This window comes from Bombus fervidus, chromosome 5 (genome assembly GCF_041682495.2).
Source record: "Bombus fervidus isolate BK054 chromosome 5, iyBomFerv1, whole genome shotgun sequence".
Taxonomy (NCBI): domain Eukaryota; kingdom Metazoa; phylum Arthropoda; class Insecta; order Hymenoptera; family Apidae; genus Bombus; species Bombus fervidus.
This window is the reverse complement of record NC_091521.1, coordinates 1344379-1369578: the sequence shown is the minus strand read 5'-3', so window position 1 is coordinate 1369578 and position 25200 is coordinate 1344379. Positions and strand designations below refer to the sequence as shown.

The window sequence follows — 25200 nt, the reverse complement described above, 5'->3', positions numbered from 1 at the left end:
TTTATCGCTTGTGCGTCGAAAGGAACAGACTATTGGACTCGGAAAGGCACGGATCACCCGCTTCGTTATACCTCTTTTTGGTTGAAATTGTATGTACGTTCTGTTTCTTTCGTTACGCACAAATACCGCTCCTTCTTCGTATGCGAAATTTATAGCTAGCTGCTTGGGGCTCGAACGTAGGGATACGACAAACGTGCATTACTCTCTTCTCCCTTGTCATAATAATTTACGCATTTCGATCGCGTGGAGATGATCATGCTCGAGAATGAATTGCACGGATCAGACATACACGATCGCGATCTTTCTCTAGTCACGACGATTCGGACGATTCCTTCTCGAAGCTATCGAACAAAACGCGATCGTTTTTCAGGATACTCGCGAAATCGATCTTCTGCTTGGAATGGCGATAGTTTGCGAGTAGGACACGGGTGGAAATGCAAAGAGGATCGAAGACGAAAGGTAGGAAGAAAGGGAAATGAAAAGGTGTCCTCGCGGTATCGCTGTTCTAGGTTGAAGGTGATTTTCGCAGCGCTTAGGCGTCTATTACCCTAACAAAATTAGCGTGGAACGATCGCGAATCGTGTCGGGTTGTGTCGATTCAAGTTGGCTTAGCGTCTAAGCTTGATACACGTAAGTTCGCAACAAAGAACGAAGAGATCGGGCTTCGGTACTGGTCGATACCCGTATCTCCAAAAAGATGAACAAGCGAACGAACGAACGATCGCGTTCCAGGATTTAATGACCGTCCGATTCTCGTGCGGTCGTACAAACAGCATACTAATAAAGTCGTGAATCCTGTGTTCCAGCCGAAGACCTGAGCATCACTGGACTAAAGTGGGCGGCTGCTTGGCACAGATGGAGCGTGCCTTCGATCATGTGGCGGTCCGGCGGAGGATTGGGCAAAGGGCTTGGTTCTAGCTCCTCGAATCCAGAAGGCTTCAATTGTCCGGCCTGTGGCAGGGTATACAAGCTGAAGAGTAGCCTGAGAAATCATCAGAAGTGGGAGTGTGGCAAAGAGCCTCAATTCCAGTGTCCTCACTGTGTGTACAGAGCGAAGCAAAAGATGCACATCGCGCGGCATATGGAACGAATGCACAAAGAGAAAATTTACAAGCAGGAGCTCGTCTAACGAGGGTGGTGAACACGGAAACCGTCGACGTCGTCGTCCGAGCGCGAAAGAGGCTACAGAAACGACTACATATTCGGTCGAGTGGCACACATCGCGGGCAACGTTGAGGACGATGTTAGGAAAAACGCGCATCGCCGTCTTCTTTCGCGCTTGGTTCACGTTCCAATAACGATCGCAATGAGAACGTACGTATACAGAGGCGCGCGTGGAGAGAAAGAGGCGACAAAGAGGAAGAGAGAGAGAGAGAGAGGGAGAGAGAGAGAGAGAGAAGAACGGAACGAGGCTAATTCAGCAAGGATCGCGATCGAAACCGATGGAGAGCGGTGAGACGCGAAGACGACGCGGCTGGTTCAGTTATCGCGGGCAACCGCGGTAGCTTCCGAAAACGGCAAACTGCCTAGCCTCCTTATCTCGATTCTCCATTCTATTTTTTTTAACGTTTTTCTAAGGTTTATTATTATTAATTATTAATTATTATTACGTATATTGATTAATTAATTAATCGATTGAATAATATTATTTTCGCGTAGCGAGATGTACCGCGCATTAACGAGAGACCGCGTCAATCTCCCACTCGGGGCGATGTCTTCGGAGACAACTGCGTTCACTCCAATTACGATATACATACGTACATACATACATATATACATACATACATACATACATACATACATACATCACACACACACACACATACGTTTCTCCAATCGACAAGAAATGTTTGTCGAGATCGCGTCGCGGTATTCCTCCATCTGGAATCGATACGCGTTTTCTTAAAACACGATCGACGCGTTTTCTTCAAAACACGATCGGCGCGATCAGCGATCGAGTTCTCGAACGATCGATCGCTCGACACACGCCAAATACGTTCGTACAACGTGTTCGGCGGATCTTAGAGGAGCTAGCCAAAACGACTTGGAGCAAGCATAGAGGAGGTCCGAGTCGAATGAGAATCATTAAGCAGAATCGTCCCGGTAGAGAACAGCCCGCCCCGAGTCGGATTAGGACCGCCCGGTAAACCGGAGCTCTTCCAATAGCAACCATTCTGGTCACACTGGTTCCATATTTTTAAACGAGCTAAGCCGTGCGCGCGTGGCTCACCAGGGACACCAAAATCGCGAGGGAAAGCATTTTCCAAATTTCACTGAATAATTGCTTCATCGTATCGCGGGATCGTTCTTCGATCTGGTTCTCGTGCTTCATGTCAAAGTTAGATTCGACACACGCCACATACACCAAACTTTTTTAAGCGCTAAGTTTACACGATCCGACATACGTATTGAGCGTCGCATCAGCGAACTCGAATCGAAAACACTTACACGATAATAACCCTTCAAAGCAGAACCTGTCCGCTACGATGCGAGGAGACACGGATCTGTCATTCCGACTCGCGTTTATCTTTTCGGCCTTTTCGACGAAGGCAGCCATTTTATTACATCCCTCGCTACCGCTCTGAAGCGGTAAACTACAGAGGGTACAGTATTAAGCACCGATTCGGTCTTTTCTATATGATCGAATCGCGCGTCTTTTGCTTCTCACTAATGCTTCCTTCCATACACGGGACTTTAAAAGCGTATATGCGTACAATCATGTACGCGTACCCAATACGCACATAGACACACACATACACACACAGACGTTAGCGCGCGTCCCGCGTGCCTGTATACTTATATACAGATACACGTACACACAAGGTTACATATATTTTAAGTTCAGCGGGGTATTCCTATAGCATTGTGATCATCAGACTGCCAGATACACGAACCTAGTAGATTCCTATACGATGCATTTAAGTATATACATATATTTATATTATATAACGCGTATAATATTATTGCTTTTTAATTAAGTGATTCTCGAGGTTAAGATCATTCGCGTTTCTTCGTACGATATTTTGTTATGCACTGCCGACAAACCTAGAAGCACGTTAACCGGTTCGATGGAACGACGCATCGCGTTTGCCGAGTGCGGGCCCGTCGCGACGCAACCGTCGTTCACCTTCTATCCCCCCATCGTCCGATCTTTTCTACAACGTTCTTCCACTTGACGAATAACCGTAAGTAACGTTCCCGATCGTTCTTCATCGATCGGTCGTATCTTTTCGCATCGCATCGTTATCGGTCCCGGGTAACGCTTGATCGTGACAAGTGTACCGTCGCAAATGTTCCTCGAGCAGTTGGTTTGTTCGACTATCCTCGGCCCACACACACACACACACGCGGTAACGGTGGGGCGGACTAGAAAACGTGCCCGTGCTCTCGGCGATTACCTGGCATCGAGTCCCGTATTCCTACGCCAAATACGCGCGCCATGGCTGCCCGACTTTCCATACTGTAGACAATATTTATGAGACAAGCTAAACTAAACTAAACTATACTATGCTATACTTTATTATATTACTATACTATACTATACTCGTAACTCATATTACATACAGTGTAAGTAAGCGCAACGTCTGACGCGAACGAAGCGGTAGATTTAATTCTATTTTTTTCTCGTTGAGCGTATTCGCTTCGCGGTTTCCTCGAACGAGTTTTCGATCGGTCTTTCGCGCACAGCATCCCCGTGTCATGAATCGATCCTCATACCGTGAGGTCCGTTCGATGCAGAACAGCCGCACGGATTCCTCGTCGAAAATAGTCCCGAGTCTCGACAACAGCGATCGCGGTTTAAACACAAACGGAGAGACGTTCGCTCCAATCCCTTATACGCTTTCGAATCAAGCGACACGTAGCAGGCCAGGATCGACTCTCCTCCGTACGAGTGCAATAACTAAGCCATTTCTTATTTTCGACCTGTTTTTTTTTTCTTCCGATATCGTACCAGTCATAGCATTTCTCTTCGCCAATCTATATTCTATTTGACCGATCGACAACTCGTTCGTCAATGCGTGTACTGTATGCTAAGCGAACAAACAGCTATTGTTTCGAAAGTGTGTGCGCGTGTGTGTATGTGTGTGTGTATATGAGAGAAAGAGAGAGAGAGAAAGAGAGCTTACGTTCGAGGAACGGGAGCAGATGAGCGCTTCGTCGCGAAGAAAAACCCGAAAAGAGGATTAAAAACAAGAGTAGGCTTGGGTAGAAGTAGTAGGAGCGACGACGACGAAAAGACGGTAAGAGAAGACGATAAATACGTTTATGGATCGACTTGATGCATAGTTACTGAATAATTATTAATCTATAATATTACTGCCTCGCGAGGCCTTGATGCGTGACGGCGGTCGAAACGAACGAGAGCGGAGCTGGTATCAAACGTTCGCGGGAATATATGTAGTCGGGAGAAATGGTAGAAATCGTAGAAGTCGGCAATTTCGATGCCGACGAGCCAACCGACGCGACCGCCGTCATTGACGGAGATTACTAGATTATTAGACATGTAAGAAGTACTATTAGGTAGATCGTAGAATTTAATGACTACTTTCTTTTTTTGTATCTAAGCAGAAGGAAAAAAAAACCGAAGAGACGCCTTAGCGTTCTCCGTGCGAGAATCTGTGGTCGGCCAAGCCGGACGAATACTAACAAATAATAGAGCGAAGTTTCTCGTAGAGAGCTGGTAAACTGTGAGTAAGACGAATGGAAATAAAGAGTGAAAGAGTGAGTGTGCGTCTGCGTGAAAGGGTAGAGATCGCGTGGAGGATTTTCGATCTGGATAAAAGTGGTACTAACGATCGCGATAAAGAAGAAGAAAAAAAGAGAAATGAAAAGAAATAAACGCTAGAGACCGTTTGACGCGAAGAATAAGAGCAACGGGCATAGAAAAAAATATTGAGCGGATGATACGCGCCGTTTTTCACCATTTCGCCTGCAAAACCTAAAAACGTGGTATGCAGGTATATTATATGTAGGTATACGTTATGTTTTCTACTTTTTTTTTCGGTACTTATTCGTACTCATCGTGATAGCATATTTATAACAAAATTTGCGGATAATCGATTTATTCGCTCGTTTCGAATGTCTACCTGAACATGACCACGTTAGTAATCTTTCTAGATTCTAAAACGTAGAATCTTGCGTTCGATTATCTCTATCGTGTGTTCTTATCGATTCTATGTACCTGGACTTCTTCCTGTTTTATTTGTTTCTTCTTCTCTCTCGAAACGTTTTTCACTCGACTTTTCTCGAGTTTCGCTCGATGGTGAAACGCGCGTATCGAAAGCTCTTGCTTAACACTTTCCGTAAGTTAATCGATCGATCAAGCTGAAAAACGGCAGCGAGATGATTGGGATAACAGCATACGTAAATCCGTTCATTTACATGTGCCTTTCAAGCGATTGTCAAGAAGGAAACGCAAATATTAAATGGTTTATTAGCATGGCATTTTCCACGGCTGAAATTTCCTGGAATCGTTTTGCTCAACTGTCGCAAGCGTCGATCGTGATTGACAAAAAAGCAAAGTAATACGGGAAAAGACGATGAAGAGGGCAAAAGTCAAACGTTTGCAATCCTAAGAACAATGAATGTCGCGAGAACCATGTAATTCGGGATCGCCGTCAGTTTCAAAGCATTTAAAAAAAAAGCTAAAAAAACGTATATATAGTAATATAAAGATATCGCGATTAAAAAGTGGGAAAGGAAGGGTAGATAGAAAAGAGGGGATAAAATTTTTGAAATAAATAGACAGAAGCATTGTGTGTGCTCATGTACGTAAACAATACATACACATACACTTACATACGCATCGTCACACAGGGAAGAAAGAGAGAAAGAGAGATACACGCACATATACACGAACACATCATATGGATACACAAGGGAGTCGTCGTAGTAAATGATTAGCTTCTTTACAAGTTATCCTTCGTGCTAATTATTACTGCTTTTAATCAGGTCTATCTAACTCGTGTCTTACGCATTATAATTGGGTTTATTATAATTGTTTACTTATTTTTTCTTTTTTGTTTTTTATAATTAAGTTTTCATTACGCAGGTAAGCAAAGGTGGAATACCTTGAATTTTCTTTATTTTGGGTGTCGGTTTGGGATTGGGAACACTCTAACCAAAAGCAATTGAAAAATATGATGCTATTGTAAAAGTCGATGATTTTCGACATTTGAGATATCGAGATAGTATTTATACAAGGGACGGTGAAATGAAACGCGACGTTGATAATTTTTAACAATTTTTATTTGGTCCTTTTACCACCAGAGAGTTTGAAATCGTTAAAGTTTCGAAAGGCGTAGAAAAGTAGGAAAACCGTACTTGGACGGGATACGTCCGTTTAAAACATATGGGCTCCATTTATTAGTAACTGTTGAAATTGGAAGTATTTTTATATGGTATCGAATGAATAGGATTTATTAACGTCCAGCTTAAAAGAAAAAGATATTTTGATATTTTTATGTTATAGTTCGGCATTAAAATGTATTTAAGACAAGAGAATGTTTCTAATGGTTCGAATTACCATTGGTAATTGTCGTTCGCCTCTTCCACAGAGTTTTAATTATATATATTTAGGTCGCGATGGATTTATTATCGAAAATTTCACGGAAATTCCGTACGATCGATGTTGCAAAATTTTCCAAGATTTTGTTTGCCGATAGGAATTCTGTTAGAAATTACTTAACGCTTTCATGCAAAGGACTCGATCATTCGAGTTTATATTATTAAAGATAGCAAGGTGAATAAAAAGATAAGACAAATAAAAGCGAAGGAAATATTTACGTTATATATTTTTTATTATATATTAGGAGTAATTGGCATTCGTATGATGTTTCGAGGGCAGAAACTTTTCTTTTTTTCGCGGGACTTATTGCGGGAAAATAAACTAATCGTTAGAAGAAGAACGGTTTCGGCAAACATAGATCGAAAGGATTCATACAATTAGGTATATGGGATAGGGCAATTTAGGAAGAGCGCGACCAACCATATAATTCAGAAATTTAGAAAGTATAGTGCTTTATTTTTTGTATAACTTATTATATTTCTATTATTATATCTCGGACAACAGACTTTCAGAGATAAGATTCGATTACTAAACATTCGCTTTTTAAAGAGATAAGATTCGATTACTAAACATTCGCTTTTTAAAGAGAAATTTAGTGGTTAGAGAGAAAATTTATAGAAAAGAAAATAAGAGCCAAAATATTGCCTTTTCAATCTGGCGACGCCCCATCGAAAACTTTATTCTTCGTTTCCATTTGGGCGAAATATTTATCTAAATTCGTGAACATTCTTCAGCCGTACTAGCTCCGACGAATCGGTTGCTCTTGTTACGCGTGATGCGTACGAATGCGAAGGTGTGCACGGACATGAAACAATGCCAATGAAAGAGAGGGAGAGAGAGAAAGAGAGAGAGAGACGAAAGGTATTAGCGACACAAACTTATGGCGTTCTGTCGTACAGACGTGCATTGTAGGAAAGAGGAGAGAAAGTAATTGTTAATTTTCTGCAATGAAAAATTTCAGAAAAAGATCGGTAAAAAGGGAAGGCCTGTGAACCCGCGAGAAACAGTTAAAACATCTATTTGGCGCATCGCGTCCAAAAATGAAACGCGTTTAGATCTTAAGAAGATAGAGAAGAAAATTATATAAAAGATACTTATGGACAGGCAACGTCGAAAACTTGCGTCAACTCAGAACACGGGTATAAAAAGAGACGAACGAAACGAATTACGAGACTGCGTGTTCTGTATAACAGAAAATCGCTCGTATATTCGTTTCGCGAGCTCTTTGTTTAAAAGAAAATTTTATATTTATCTTATGTTTAAAAAATTTATTCCCAACGCATCGATTCGTACTTTTATCGTTAATTACCCAGTGTTCTCCGAGTCTAATCGAATGTTTGAAAATATTTAATTCGGCTCTCCACTCGACGTGTAACACAAAGATAGTTACACGTGTGAATGTGTTACATTATAGATAGCGAGGTGGAACGCGAACGCGAGGTAAGAAGAGATGAAATGAAGTGTTTAGTGTAGAGAGTGGAAAAAGAAGGATATTATCGATTATCCTTATACCAGGGTCGTATTGAAAACGTCCTGCTACCAGTCACCTATAAGCGAAGCTATGACACAAACAAAAATTTATGAGCAGCAGTCAGGTACTGCGATGCACTCGTTCGCGTTACACCTATCTTTCAAAAGACACGTTACGTTTGTCAAGTTTCTCGGAAAATCGCCACGATTATTTCTTGGCGGACCACGGTCTTGTGATTATTGATGAGAAAGAAAAAAAAAAAAAGAAAAATGTGAGAATAGAAACGATGTGAGTGATCGCGCGCTAATCGATTTAGCGGAATCAGTCGATACGTTTTCTTGGTATGTTTGCGCAACGTACGTTCGAGGACTGTGTAAATGAAAAGAACAGAAAAGGAAAAGAAAGAATGGAAGGAGCGATAATGAAAGCAGAAATGGCGTAACGAGAGCGAAGCGAACGAAAAGACGAAAAAACGAGACATGATAATACCGAGGGAAGTGTGTATAGCTTTTGAACCGAGAGAGCCTTGTGTTAAGTGCCTTCATGTAACACTTAGATTTTAGGATAGAAGAAGGAGGAAAAAAAAAAAAAAGAAAAGAAATCAAGAGGCGCTGGGCGCATCCAGCTGTGAACGAATTTCTACGGTATTATCGGCCGAGTGTCACGCACAGAGAAACCAGTTGACGCGTAATTTCGATGGATTCATCCCCTAATTTGCTGTTTTAAAAAAAAGATAGTATCTTTAGAAAAGATAGTATCTATAAAAAAAATATATTTAAAATGTGATTAAAGATGGTTCGGTTAATAGAGAAGTATTCACTTCCTTTTTGCGAAACGCAACGCAAATAGGGTTAGACGGACGAATCTGTCGAAAACTACAGCGAGTTAATGTACCATTTATGAGTGACACTCGCCGACCCTTTTGAGACCAGTGATATTTTTTTAGAAATTATTTATTTACGCCGAAGGAAACAGAATTTAATCTCGATCACTCGCCTTTATACTGCCAATGTATCCGCTAAGACGTACTCATCTTCGTTGTCGATCCATATACATACATAGTGACTACCATCCTTTACGCGTTACACATTTGTTCCTTTTTTCCTCGATTCCTAACAACCGCAATGTGATTCCCATGTCTTTATTTTACTTCGGTTTCTATTTATTCTTATACGTTTCTCCTTGTTCTTTTGTTTTTCCTTTTTATCACTATATATTTGTTTTTGTTTTAGTAACGAGTATTGCGTTTTAGTTAACGACTGTACTCGCGTTCCTTTACATTTCTTTCGTTCGTTCGCGTTTAATTACACAGTACAATTATTTGTAATAAATAATAGCGAATTTACCGCACGTGGAGCGAGGCCGCGTGGAAAATATCGAGATCGAGACATCCCTTGATTCTGTACCGTTTCTCTTTGACATGAACGTGCATCGAATCGAAACAATTCTCCAAACTATGGCTAAAGTATTATACAGTGTCGCGAATGAAATTCATTGCGCCACACCAAGGGAATCTCGTGCTCGACATCAACTACGATATTCTTATAATTAGTACAAGCACCGCTACCGGACTGTATGGTTAGTGACAGAGAGAGAGAGAGAGAGAGAGAGAGAGAGAGAGAATGAGAGAGAGAGAGAGAGAGAAAATGAGCGTGCGAGCGAAAGCAACCGTTAATATCAGAGAGACATAGCACAGGGAGGAAATGAGAGCGAGAGAGCAAATTCACGTACGAGTGTATGTATGCGCGTGTATGCAAGAGAAAGAACAGAGAGCACGTAAAAATAAATAACGCAACTATAACTTCCGCTCAGCGCCTCGAACGCAAAACATATTTGTAATCGTAATTTCTTTGTCGCCATGTATTTGCCAACGAACGATGATTTATTATTACACATTTTTGTCTCCATTTTATATTAATATTATTTAGAGAGCAATAATTATTAACGATTACGCTATGATGATAACGAATATTCTTTCTAGATAATTTTTTTGCTTGTTCTCTCGCGACAAATCCGCATGCATGTAAACGCACGTACACCTACGGTGTGTACGGCATACGAGCAATCGAACGTGCGCTGCACCGAGATTGAAATCGGTCGTGAAAAGCGGAAACGGATGTCGCAACGTAGCCACGACAAAGCGGAAGCCGGTAACGCATCGTCGTTTACCCGCTTCGTTTTACTATGCGAAAAAAATCGCTTGCTTGTGAAATTTATAGAACAATCGGTCGGTGGATCGGAAAATCGTGACTCTTCTTCGTTGCCCTTCCATTTGCCACAAGATTCCAACGATGTATGCGTATATGATACGTATCTCTATGTTGTCGCCTGTGTCGAATCGCGTGACTCCATTCACTGGCCGATCGTTCATTTCCTATTTTCTACACCACTGTGCTTTTTTCATTTTGTTCTTTTTTGTACACGTATCGTTTCGATTTGTCGAACATTCCAAAATGCTTGTTTCCCTCCTTTTTTTTTTTTTGTCAATTTGTAGAGAGCCTTGTATTCGATTTAGAGCAAAATAAAGTCTAGAAAGGCAAATGCTTCGAGTTCCATGTTTCGCTCATTTCGTCGCTACCACGACGTATGACGTACGTGTTCGTGGGTTGGTTTGGCGGCAACGATTTCGATATCGTGGTGATGTGCTGTTCGACGTACTCGGGAAGAGAAGAACATGGTGAGAAACGCGTAATTTCCGCATACTGATTGCTTTCGTTTTCCACAGGTGACCGGGCCGGTTGTTCCATCCACCTAAGAGACAATCTTCCGAGAAGAAGGAAGCACCGACAAAGAAATCATACGAGAAACTACGATTATCCCAAGGACAAGCTGCAACTTGTCGCTTGTTTATCGAAGGCGTCAACATCAGCGAAAACCAACGAACCTGTATATACATACACGTGTTTATTAATCGATACGTTGCTTGAGTGTTTCAGGACAGTAGTTGGATTGGAGCGAATACCAGAGGTCACATGGAAACACAGACGAACCGTATACGAAACATGTGTGGTACATGAACGGAAGCACGGACAAGGTATGGGCAAAAAGGATGGAGCGAATGCGGAGTAAACACAAGAGAAATGCTCGAGGTATGAAAGAAGAATAGTTTCATCGGAGACGGCTGAAAGTCCTGTTCCTCTTTCCCTTTGCTGGGAAACACTGCGCAATTTGCCCTGGAAGCGTATCGTATCATCGAAGACCAGGATGCGTATATAGAGAGTAGCCCGTGCAAGAAGAACATCTACGAGAACGTAATCATTCCCCCTCGTTGATCCTGTTCCCCTTGACATGCTCGTTGTTGCTAAGCTTGAAAACTTGAATGTTTTTCTTTTTATCGCATGGCCCTCGCCGTTGTAAACAGCAATCGTGCAACGAACATACCGACGACAGTCTATATGATAGGGCAGCCACTAATCGACCGTTCGAAACGTTTGTTTCGATTGATTTCAGGTTTCTTCGCGAGTCTTGGTTGGAGTTCTGAGGGGACGAGGCGCGTTTCGCGATCCTCCGCAAACGAGGTACCGGCCCCGTTGACGCCTCAACGACGCGCAAGGCTTCATTGCCCCTCTCGTCATCCTGGGAGAAACAACAACCGGCCGATCGGTACAGTCTCCGTGTCCGGAATCGATCGTCGACATAATTGTTCACGTTGTGGCAAGAGCTACAAAAATGCTTACATACTCAAGAGGCACTTACTCTACGAATGTGGCATGGCGCCTTCCTTTAATTGCCCCCATTGCGCGTTTAGTTCCAAGTATGAGAGGAATTTGAAGGCGCATATCAACCACCGCCACGTGGCCTCCCAATCTGCCGACACAGCCGTTAATCAGAGGGCCTGAAGGAAAATTCTTACAACCTCCGGATCTAATAATCCTAAAGCTAATCCGCGAGGGCGAACGAGGAGTTTCGGTTCTCGAGGGAACCTCGAATTCGAAAAATCTTCGGGCTATCTGTCATCTTAGACCTTTGATATTTTTATTTTTCACCGCTCTGTTCTTTCTCTCTTCACCGGCCACAATCTTGTCGTGTTTTTTTTTTCTCTCTCTATTTTTAGATATCCTTCGGAAAATACGCGTTTAGAATGGTTTCAACAATTAGTCGTCTATGCTTTCTTTCTATACGTACGATACTCGTATCGTGTCCTATCGTTTCTAATCTTTTCTTTATCGTTTCCTTGCATCGACGTAGTTTTACTACTACGTCCTGTTTCGATGCACTACTGTTGTCTTTGGTGTACTATCCGAATGGTAATAAGCATGTGTTCCTTATTCACGCAATCAAAAACAGCCGTAATACACAATAATGACAATACATTTCCGTCATACAACTCGGAAGAATTTCTTTTGTTTTTGCTTCGTACTCGGTAGATCGGGTAGAGCATATTAGAGCGAGAAGACGGTTTTAAATAGAGAAATTAACGATCCGTCTTTACCGTGGCATGAAGTCGTTGTTGGATCCCGTTTAACGATGTATAAAATGACGAAAAAACGAAAAAAAAAAAGAAAAACAGAAAAAAAGCCGTAAAGAACATTGTTGAATATTTTGGAAGGCTCGAGAAGAGTGTCAGAAAAATTTGGAAAGAAACGCGTGATTCGTTTCGTGGTTTTGTCAGACGTTGGAGATTAAGTTTGAACGAGTGTCGAGAGAAAAAGAAGCTTTTCCGGAATCTTTTCGAGCCTTCGATAAATTGCTAAATCGCCCAATTATTTTTGTACTAATTATAAGGGAAGCAAGAGTTTTTACACGAGCTATCGCAGATATAAAAGTGAATATTTCGCGACAAGGATTCCGTCGTCCATTGGTCGAATCGAAATACACGGATAGAGTTTGTTCGATGATCATAGTTGGAAACAGAGTTCATCGGTCGTTACCGATTTCCCGAGTTACACCTCGATTCTTGCAATTAGTCGGAAGGATTGAAATTCTCGATGCAACGAAATGTCTCCGACGCTAGTAATATCCCGCTAGTATTGTAGTATTCTAGTTCTTTAGCGTAGTCTAGTTGGAGTAACGTTCGGAAATTCTAGTCAAAAACAAACGGTGTATGTAGGCTCACCGAACTTGACGATGAGGGGACAGAGACGAAATAATCGTGCCCTTAAGCCTTAAGGGAAGAACGATTATTCTTCCATACTACCGACGATTCAATGTGAAATGGAAAGCGTAACTTCGCATAGCGTCGTTGCCCTTTTACTCGTTTAACGCGACAAAAGGGCGATGTAGAGCAAGCTTTACAACGTTCGTTGTTGTCGCATAAGATCGAAGTTATATTATTTTTGTCGATTGAATCGGAGATTGTAAGTAGTTTGAGAATCAACGAAGCGATCGAACGAATCTGGTCAATTCGTTCGATAACTTGCGTTGATTACTTTTGTTTGAGTTAGTATCATCTAGTTTAAAATCGGGCCTAAGCAGGCCGTTACCTAACGTAGAATAATATCCAAGATAGAGAATCTATTTAAATCAAAAAAATATTATTATATATATAATATATTATACATATATACATATACATATACATATATTATACATATTGAATAGTAACTTTATGGTGAGGACGTAAGTCGTACGTAGTACGATGGAAAAAGAAACGTGTCTTTCCATGCGACTTGGCCGGAATAACGGATCCATCGAGTTCGACTTTTCATTGCACTCTGTGATAATATTAAAGATTACGTAGATGCACGATCAATGCATGAAAGGAACGGTTCGTGATCGTCCGACAGTTTTGACACAGCTGATCTATCGTCGATTTCAAATGGCTGGTATATCTTAACGAGAAGGTTATTTTCTGAATAAATTTAACCGTGTTTTTTCTTTCTTTCTTTTTTTTTTTTTTTTTTTTATTACCTTACGTTGACGAGAATTCTCGATCAAGGACCAAAGATTCGACAAAGAATTATTTCAAGTAAGATTCTAGTCAAATCGAAATTCGATGACGATTCGTTTACCGGTCAACCGCGACTCAGTGAAGAAGCGTATGGATAATGTTCTATAGAGACGTTGAATCTCGTATTTATCTTGTTGTATGTACCTATTGGCATAAACTTTTGCCAAACTTTTCACTTTCTCTATTTCCTCTTCTCTACCCGTCGTATCTTGTTCCTGCTCTGCGCTTTACCCTGTTCGAAGTAGTGCGGTGAGATTCTCCAGCTTTTTGCCTGATCCTATCTATTAGGAAACGTCTATCTTGAATTTGACAAATTGTTCGATTACAGCTAACATAGAAGCTAGATATAAATCATCGACGACGATCTATTTCTGGTTCTCTCTTTTACGTAGTCGTCGTCGATCATGTTTCTCCGCTATTCCTTCGCTCGATTTATCCATCTTTTGTCCGATACGAAACTGATTTACGGATGTCGTTTCACGAACTTTCCTTCTATTCGATCGTTCGATGAGAAAACTCGACGAGATTTCCGAGACAACCTGTGCGAACCTCTCAGCTTCCACGCGCTCGTTCTCGTTCTTGTTCTCGTTCTTGTTCTCGTTCTTGTTCTCGTCCTTGTTCTCGTTCTTGTTCTCAACCATCTTGAACGCTTCGAAGTACATTCGTACCGAGCTCAGCCTCTTCCGTTTCTTCGTACGAGCTTCTTTGCGACAAAGAATTCAAAGTAATTTTTTAAAAAGGCTCCCGCGTGTCGCGTTCGAGTCCAACTTCATGTGCCTCAAAATACGAACGTTATTGTTATCGATGTCGTGTTTCATATCCATTTTTCTATTCGAAGAGAAAGAATCATAGAATCCGAGTCCTAGTCTTTGCGAATTCGCAGAAACTCGTGCTATTTTCGTTTTATATACTTAAGCCAAAGTATAAGATTGCTTTAATGAGTCCGATCGTTAGGCGTTTCATTCCTTCGTTCCCAATGACAGCTAACGTTGTTCGATGATACACAAATGAGAAGAAGTTTCGGACAAGAAATTCGCGTTGACGTCTCGTTGACGACTTTATCAGCGACTTGAAGGAAATAGAACGCGCGTCTTCCAAGATTGATCAGAGCGAAACGTAGGAAAACCTGTATCATTAGGTGGACTAAAGCGAGGTCTATGACTAACGTGATTTAGAAAACTATGATTTGCTATCTTCCGTTTGCATTGGAATCTTTGCACGCATATAAATACGAATAAAAGCGTAATAGAAGCGCAAAGACTGATTATAAACATCGTAGGAAGTGAGAGGTATACGTTTATTACAAGCGTTTAACATGGTAAAACATAGATTTAGATACGCGGCGCGTTTAAATGCGAAGCAATTTATAGTGCAAATAGTATAAATCAGGTATCGTTTCTGATTTTTTCTTTGAAAGATGGAGTGGCGTACAAAGAAGAGTCAAAAGAAATGAATAATACGGTGCGAGGGAAGAGGTTTCATCGAATATATTCGTCGAGCCGATAGGTAAACGATAATTGTTCTCATCGGATAAATTTGATAAACATCCCTTTCCCTTGTTGACGTTACAACATTTGTGCCAATATAAACGAGGCTATTTACGCGATATTCGAGTTGCCGTTTATGCCGGCGGGTGATTGTACGCGAAATGCCTATCAAATTATTTTCAAACTACATACTTTATATGTATGATAACGTGATTAACGTGCGCGTGTGCAAACTATCAGATATACATACAGAATATGGAGCATGTCTGTACACGCGAATACACGCAACCAATACCCATGTAGAAGTTTAGAGTCTAAATAAAAAGTTATGGTTATACGTGTAATGCGCGTATGTTATAATATGTAAAATAAATATCGATGATTTTTCCGAGAGACAAGCGAGAGACAAACGAGGAACAGCGAGAAACGGATAATAGAAAGCTTAAACGCGAAGCCCGAATGAAAGAATACCTCTTGCTTTTAAGAAGATCAATGATGATAATAATTAGCACGTAAGCGTTCGATACATTTTTCTCTGTTTGTGGAGAGCTTTCAGAATTGCTGAGGATGATAGCGACAAGTAGGAGGAGAAAACATTATTCATCCACGTAACATGTGTAAAGTATACACACGTAATAATATGACGACGCTCAGGCGACTTCAATAAAGATCGTATGTTGCGTATACAAATGTTACATATATACGATATATTCTTTATGATTTATGATTTTTTGCGAATTTAAAAATATAATTACCATTGTGAGTGTATCACTGATAACCATTGTGTTAGCGAGGATACTCGACGAACAATAAAGAATTTAATTATTCAGCAACGATTTGTCTCTTACAATTAGACTCTCGTACGTTGTCGTACTGTTTCCGTCTACGTAACTGTTGGGAAACTAACCATCTCGCTGTCTTATCTCTTTGCGACCGCTCAAACCAATTAACGTTTTTCATTTTTTGTTCAAGCTAGCGACTAAATGAAAATGGGGATGGAAACGGAAATGAAAGTGGATATGGAAATGAAAAACAATACAGATATCCTGTTTCGTTGGCGATAAAATCGCGTCGTCCAACCGCCCAATATCCAAATCTATTTATCTCCCTCTAGTGACACGGTTCCGCTTTTTTTTTTCAGGTCGTCTAATCTGTGATTGCGGGAGGCGTTTCAAGTACCAGTTCTCGATGATGTGTCATCAACGTAGCGAATGTGGAGAGGAATATCGGTGTGAAAAGTGCACCTTTAAAAGCAATAAACTTCATTTGTGGTTACGTCACGTCAAGACACCAAATTGCACGCAATAAAGAGGACGTCGTTATCTATTTCTTATTCCACATGAGAGTTTGTTGACTGTACAAAAATATTTAATATATTTTTTATAACTTTGCGCGTCAGTTTGCAACTCGTCATTATTATTATTACACTCTGTAGTTTTAACAAATATACAAGACTATGATACGAATGTTTTCTATCCATTCAATTACGATTAATTTATCGAAGAATTGTTAAAAGGTAATGCGAATGAAGGCAGGAGACGCAACATCCGCGTGTATGTATATATGTATATCCAAGGTCTTGAAAAAGAAGAAAGAAGACACAGTGTGTTTCGACCGAGCTCGTGAGATACAAGCGTTGAACCGTAAATACGTACGAGATACGAAAGCGACTAACGGAAGGCGATATTTCTGATTTCAGATGACATGGGCTTGTTTCACGTAAAAGGTACGAGGCTTGCGTTCGACAACTTTCCAGAGCTGCCCTCGATTTCCATAAACGCGAAGAAGCACGTATGTACTTGCGGCAAGGTGTACAGTCAAAAGAGTTCGCTCGATCGACATCTGCGGTACGAGTGTGGAAAAATGCCGAACGTACCGTGTCCGCAGTGCAGGAAAATGTTTAAACACAGACATCACGTGACGCAGCACTTGAGAAGCTGTCGCCGTAAAGATTTATGAAACTCGGACTTTTCGAATTGTTAATCCCCTGTTACTAGGATTTCGCGTCGATCCTACTTAATCTCGGTCTCGTCAGTAGGAAAATCTAGGATCTGTTATTTTTGTAATTTATTCAGCGAAATGCATCCTCGTTTATTTATTTCACGAAATAAATCAGACATTCTCCACGGAACTTTCCGCGGCACTTTTGCGTTCGATTCATTTGAAGTGGTCGGCACCGATCCTTGGAGTGACATTGAAAAATCAGAAAAGACAGCGTTTCGAACAAATAATCTATATGTATAACATTCTTTAGAGATACTCTCATTTGTCAGATCCATGCTCGCAATCATTTCCGTAACTGAATTATATTTTAATTCGATTAACGCTTCTATTACCGTTTGCATGGTTTTGCAGAATCTATGTGGCAACGACGAAGTCATCGACGCCAACGATCGGGACCGCGTCAAGGAACAGAAATCACAAGCCAATGTAACGAAACGAGATTTTTCTGCGAGGATTGTGGCAAATCGTACAAGTGGAAGGAGTCTCTGTTTAAACACAGACGCGTGGAGTGCGGGAAATTGCCGCAGTTTACTTGTGAAGTTTGCGGATACCGATTCATGCACAAACATCATTTGATTAAACATTTGACTTCCATTCACCAAGTGACTCCTTTGAATGGAGCCGCTATGTTAGTCTTCCAATAGACGATTTCAATGTCTTTACTTGTGGAAAGGCCTGTAATATTGTGAAATAAAATTTTACCACGTCTCAACATGACTCGCTGCAACGGTCTATGCATCTTTACAAAGACTCGATAAAATTAGAAAGGATAATCTGGCGGACAGTCGCATAACAATGCTTCTAATTTCTACCAATTTTTTTTTCAGGTTGGACCGTACGCACGGATCATACGTCGTTCTCCTGCACGGTACGAACACGAAATAGAACTCGAGTAAAATTTGTCATTTAATCGTTCTCGTTTAATCGAATAAATGTGGAACTCGTCGGCGTATCGCAAAACAGATTTCACGATAATGGAGTAAAAATGATGAAATGTTTTCGGCAACAACGTTGACTCAAGTTTGCTCGTGTTGCATATTTGTCTGAGATTTTCACAGGGATAAGACAGTCTTTTATTTTATGATCGCAATTCGAATTTTTTCTACAACAATCTACAATATAGCCCAGGAAAAGATTGTCGTTTGAACAAATTCGTTGAAATAATTTCGTAAATGTTTCGTTGAATTTCGATCTTTCCATCGAAATTCTTTATTTGTTCTTTATTCAATCGATTCTAGAAACGATAGGATAATTTTCGTTGCAAAGCTCCCTCGTAAAAAATCTCAGATAAGATTGCCATTCTTTCTTCAAAAATTATTGTAATCGTTTCGAGTTTCCTGCAAACAGAACGATACCCGTTGCGACATAATTATTCAACGGATCGACGTTATCGCGACAAGAGTATGTACTCTTCTGAAGAAGACATTTCCTTGATAGTTTCTGCATCAACCTTGGAAGCAGATTTCTATTATCTGTAGTTATCCCACTGTTACAATGTTTATCGGATCAATCAGATCTATGGCGGTGGAAAGCGATTGATCGTGTTATGGATCAACTTTACTTTTTTCTTTTTCTATTACAGAACGCAAAGTGAAGAAGAGACTGACAATGGCTGAAAAAGCGTAATCTTCAAAAAGAAAACCATGTTGGCTACTTCTGCGGAAGATCTTGCACTTGAGAAGATTCCACGACGTTGCACCGTCACATACGTGATGAGTGCAGGAAAATTGTGTATCTGTTATATCTACAAGAGGAAGGCTTCGAATGGAAGTCGTACAAAGTCAAATGAAATGTATATTTTTGTTCTTCGGGAACGAGGAAGGTGGAATTCCACCTTTTCCGTTTAATTTCCAGAATTAATAAATTTTTGTTTTATTCGCGAGTCTGTTTAACGCTCTGGATAATAAAGCTTCCGAAATAATGGAACAAGCACACATAGCTGATAACTCATTTCACATCCGATCATCATCCGAAGATACGCAACTATCAAAGATCAAGATCAACCTTCATTCATTTAAGTTTCGTTAGTTCAGTTGGAGCGCACTAGCACATTTTTAATATTCGAAACGTATTTAATATTCGAAAACGCACACGTAAACTCGTTTCTATGTATACATATATATCGAGACGCGCGTCGTTGATTTAGCGAAAAGTGAGATGAAAAAAACGAAAGAGAATTTTGAAGGAACGCGCTTTTAATTTAGCTCAAACGAGATTAGTTTGAATAATCGAGCTCTTTTGACCTCTAAATTACAGGTAGTTGCTCAAGGAACAGATATCCGTCACTGCGGGGTCAAGATTTCTTGCCGAAACCGTTTTCTTGCTACAAGTGTGGTAGATTGTATAAGAACAAAAGCAGCCTAAAACGTCATCTCCACGACGAGTGCGGTAAGCCGCCTCAGTACATCTGCAGTATCTGCGAGAAAGGATTCAAGCAAAAAACTAACTTTCAACGACACAATTCGAAGATTCACGGCCGTATTTTCCTGCTAGGATCATAAAAGGTCGATGCACCCATGAAGAGATCATCGTCGACCAAACCTACCCATCCTTCCTCGTCGTCGGTCTCTCCGAACTTCTCCTGAAGAGAATCGAATTTCACACGATGTTCGCACTATCTTTCTTCTTTCTTACATGTATAGTTTCACGCAACATTTACTTGTTTCTTTATGTAATTCGCTACGCTACCTTTCTATCAACGATCGACACATAGTTAAATAGCAGAAACAGATTAAGCCTGACATATGCAAGATTTTCGTTTTTGTTTAAAATATTTTTTTTTACCCGCGGCACTTCCTTTTGTTTTAATAATATTATTTTTGCGACGGAAGTAGAAGAAGAGATGAAAAATATTCGATTTCTTGGAAAATACGAAACAACAGCCGTACGATGCGCGACATTGTCGACCGGCTCTGAAGAAAGTTCGATTGATTTAAAAAATTTCATTCTACGAAAAATGTTCTGTGATATGTTGAATAATTGGTGTACAATATATGAAAAAAAAAAAAATCGTGGGAACGATGTCTGCTGAGGCCTTGGTTATATATAAACTAGTTTCTCAAAGTGTTATTGTAGTTTATTATAATTTTATTATAATTATCGAAGTACGCGAAAATAAAACTGCAATTGCAAGGGTAAAACATGTCTCAGATCTTTCGAATTCGTCCGTAGCCGTTCAGATATTTTTGCGTCCGAACTACTTGAGTGTTTCTACCGACTGGAAGACCAATGGAAGACAAAAGGAAGAGGAAGAATCTTTACGGATGATCGACAGTCGTGAGAATTGCTGACTTTTTCTTTTTATTGCCAAGTGGTTCTAGAGCAATCGCATTTATTATCATTTACTTTCTCGTATCTGTTTCCACGAAAACAAAGATGACAAAAGAAGAAAGAGACTATTTCAGTTTCTTCGTTTTCAATTTCTTTGCGGCATTAGAGAATGCAACTGATTTTGAAATATTTCCATCAGATTTCCTATAGTTACGCTCTTTATATCTTTATATCTGATTCATCAGCTCTGGATTTTGATTTCAGGTCAGGCGAGATTTCCGGGAAACATTGCTCGGGACGATTTCCAGAAGCCGTACCCCTGTTTCAAGTGCAACAGGTCCTACGCGGCCAGAAGCACGCTGAATCGTCACTTGCGAGTGGAGTGTGGCAAAATGCCGCAATGCTTGTGCTGTTATTGTCCAAGAGCGTTTAAGCAACGTTCGAATTTTCAGCGACACATGTTGAAAGTCCATGGATGCATCATATGACCTGATCGTTTTCGAATTCTCTGAGCTCAAGTATAATCGAGTGACGATACCTTATAATCTGAATATAGCGCCAAATTATATATTTACTTGTCGTTTCCCACGTTTTCGCTGATAACGAAAGAAAGTAACTCTCTATGTATGTGTACAGTGTATATTGATCTCGCACAGTATTTTCTGTATTCGACGTTTAACCGAGACTATTTTAACTCTTCACGCACTGCAGAATAAAAACAATTTTCCATGCATCGCCAACTACTTTTAATCGCTTTTAACTTTAACGATCGCCGTTTATTTGCCGGTAACTGCTTGTTGCTTCAACTTCGATTATATTCACTTTGCTTCTCGAGTCGATGAAACGACGGAACACATGGTAAAGTACCATCTTTCCGCTGTTTTAGTTTAACAACGTGTTAAAACGATCAAAACCGTGGTCAATAAGGGAAAGATTAAAAGCGTAGATATATGTACACATATATTCGAAGCCAAGTCGAGATACAGGAGAGTTTGAAGGTAGTAAGGTGGTAGATGGTAATACGAGGGAAATGTTGACGTATCTAACGGCTGAAACTACGATTTCAGGCTGGGTGGCGGCTGTAGGGCATGCCGGTATGGCGAACAACACTCTCTACCGATTCATCGTATGCGGTAGAACCTATTCTCGGAAGACTTCGTATCATCGACACATAGGAGAAAAATGCGGCAAGCATCGAAGAGTAAAAAGTGTAAAAACTGCGAGTACAGCGTGGAAGCGAAATAAACGTACTCGGTGAATGGTAGAAAATTCCGTGATAAAAATCCTTCAGGAAGCGAATCGGATATCGAAAGAACCGTTCTACGATTAATTTTTTTTTTTTTAGTTAACGTCGATAACCTTTGAACGTTGTTAATGTTATTAATACACGCACAAATGTTGCGTCATTTACCGAAATTATTCAGTTATTTTTCAGGTAGTATCTATACGTAACACGAGCTGGAAGAGCAATAAAGAAGAGTGTACGTACATACAATATTTTTTTTTTGTTCGCTTCCTTCTTGATCCCTCCTTCAGGTTTGCTTCTTAACGCGGTCCTTAATGCGCCTCGAAGATTGCCAACGAATGATAAGCATGACCTTTTTCGTGGCGAACGTATCGTTGGAATACCGTTGCTTCTTGCAACGAGACACGACTTTCAACGTGAAATAAAATAGACGACTCGCGCGCGAGATAAAGGATACTGAACGGCCAACGAAACTCCGTTAATCTCGTTAATCTCTCGTTCTCTTTCTGATCTGTTTCAGACTCGAAGAGGGACCACAATCGTGTCAACTACGACACTCCGTTTACCTGTTACAAGTGTGGGAAACGTTACACATGGACGGACTCCTTGACCAGACATCTTCGAGAAGGCTGCGGAAAGTTACCTAGGCACAAGTGTACCCTCTGCGGCAGAAAATTCAAACGCAGAGATTACTTGTTACGTCACGAAAATAACGTTCACAAAGCAGAGTGAGATGATTAGAATTGGGAAACCTTTCCGAAACCATGAACGTCGAGAATCTCGAGCTCCTGCGTCCCTTTGCAAACCGATCGGAACATTTCGGACGGTAATGTTCTCCCTTTCGGTAAAAAAGAAAAGAAAACATTTTTATATCGCGTTTTTCCGATAGTTTTTTTAAACATTCCGAACTTGACAAGAAGAGTACGATATTAGAATGCGTTTCATCGTCTGCGTTAGCGTATCTCGATACTGTAAATTCATACACAGTACCGATTTGCACGTTTATAAGACTGACACCGTCGATTTCAAATCATCGATACATCTCACTGATAAACACAAAAAGAACACTTTTCCATGATATTACTTCGGTTGACTATAAATTCTGAATTCCGAATTTCGAATTTCAGTTTTTAAATTTGTGAATCGCGGAATTCATTCGAAATCGCGTTTATAGAATCTCTGACGTTGTAAAGGATTGTACAAGAATGTGATTCCAACTCGAATCCTTCAAGTGTTTATTATCCAAAATTAATAACGAATCTCCTAATTTATTAACATCGGACCGAGAGAGCGAATCATCGTGTTTATACCTGTATCTTTCTTAACGTCAGTTTACGTATTTTCATACGTTTACAGTGTAAATAAATATTTCTATTGCGTATAGTGGTCCACGCGTTACAGATTCATCTGTTTAGAGAACACAATACCGTCTATCACCGTTTAATAAGACTAGAACGATTACTCTGAGAATATGCGATTTAAAATAAATGAAACGTATAGTAGGGTTTCGATTGTTACAATAGCGTGGAAACGTTGTAGTACGAGTAATCGATTGAAAAGACTACGCAGCGACTGCCAAATGAAACAAGAACTACTTACACCGAGACAGAAAACCAAGCCTCAACTGGAATTAACACGGACCGAACGTTTCAAGAATGGAGCAACGCGGAATCTGATTGCTAATGATTACATCTGAATAATATTTGAGCTTTTAGCAAGCAACTATTTTAACGCAAAAATGGTGATGGACCGATTAATTGAAAACAGCTCGCAATTTTAATAAAGCGTTTTCATCGAAAGTTTCAGTGTTTTGAATTATTGCGCTCGATACATTTTCACATTAGGGCGATGTTTTTCTTTCATTTTACGTTCAAAGGAGCGTAAGGATAAGCGTAATAGGAAAACGCTAAGAAGCTATTCGAATAGGCGTATACCTGAACCTACATAATTACAGAAACTGCATTGTTCTTTCAGCTTACTGCGGTTCAGACTATTACAAGAGACTTGGGAGACACTTCTGTTCGAATTGCGGCAAGGAATACAGATGGATGCAATCGTTGGTTAGACACGAAAGAGAAGAATGCGGGAAGGACCCGCAACACTCTTGCCCCGTTTGCGGGACGAAAATTCGCCACAAATGGATGTTAAAGAAACATTTGATCAACGTTCATCATTGGATTATTTCGAACGGGAAAAATATTTACCTCGGTTCGAGCAACGGTGCCGCGCAATAGCATCGTCAAGTTTCGAGATGAAAATGCGTCGGTTAAAATGTTAAAACATAGCTGTTCCGTTAGCTACGCTCGTTTAACTTTTCGTACTATGATAACACATATCGTGCGTCGTACTCTGGCGGTAACTCTTTTAGAGAAAATTTGTACTCCGCTCCCTGTTTCCATCGTTTAAATATGTATGTTTTATACATAAAATTGTATTTATGTACGTTATGTAAAATTTGATCGCAATAAATAACTTAAAGAAACGCGTAATACGAATTAGTCACGACGAATATCGTTTCGATCTATTAAAATGTAAAGGGAAGAATCGGTTAAAAGGAATTCTCTGTAAGAAAAGAGAAAGGCAAGTTAGTTTCGCAGATGTAGTAAGTTGTAGCATACAACTCTGTATACCGTTTCGAGCGTCATCCTGCAATCAAGAAAGATCTGCAAATACACTTTAGAATATCACGTATCTAGTTGTTCCCTCTAAATATTTAAGCATGTCGTTCGAAGGACTGATCGAAATGGTAGTACAAATTCGATGTGTTAATTTTTAGGATTACTCAAGGAGCACGTCTGTGTCAAATGCGGCAGGTCATACAGATGGAGGGATTCGTTCAATACACATCGTCGACTGGAATGTGGAAAAGAGCCGCAGTTTGGCTGCATCTTGTGCAGCAGAAGATTCAAGCATAAGCACCATCTGAAAGAACATTTAAAGAGACGTCATCATCGTGATCAATCGGATCTCGTTTGGTTGAAAAAATACTAATGAAATCGACCCGTTTCTTCCTTTTTTTTTTTTTTTTTCTTTTCCTTTCATTTCCATACTGACAACGCGATCCAATATAAAAGCAAAGAAACGATATAAAATCTTCAAGTAATAGAATCTTGTCGATCTGCTCTATATCGTATTCGCAATTATCACGAAGTAGATATCGACATTATCTGTCGCACGATAACTTTTCAGCGGTACACTCTGTCGTATTATATGTGTATACGGTGTACATATAGAAATCTGTGTAAACGCTCCTTTGATGTAATA

General features: G+C 40.3%; 1 protein-coding gene and 1 long non-coding RNA gene across 2 annotated transcripts; both read left to right on the top strand.

The window, feature by feature from the left end:
- The first annotated feature begins 1139 nt into the window (after positions 1-1139).
- LOC139987430 (uncharacterized) lies at positions 1140-16249 on the top strand. Its single transcript, XR_011799852.1, has 2 exons — positions 1140-11290; positions 11490-16249. It is a non-coding gene; the product is annotated as an uncharacterized lncRNA (long non-coding RNA).
- Positions 16250-19669: 3420 nt separating this feature from the next.
- LOC139987057 (uncharacterized) lies at positions 19670-24937 on the top strand (the record flags this gene model as incomplete). The annotated part of the gene is made up of 2 exons (XM_074111732.1): positions 19670-19808; positions 20955-24937. Coding segments are annotated over 2 exons (363 nt in total), but the record flags the coding sequence as incomplete, so codon positions are not given.
- Between the last annotated feature and the right edge of the window lie 263 nt (positions 24938-25200).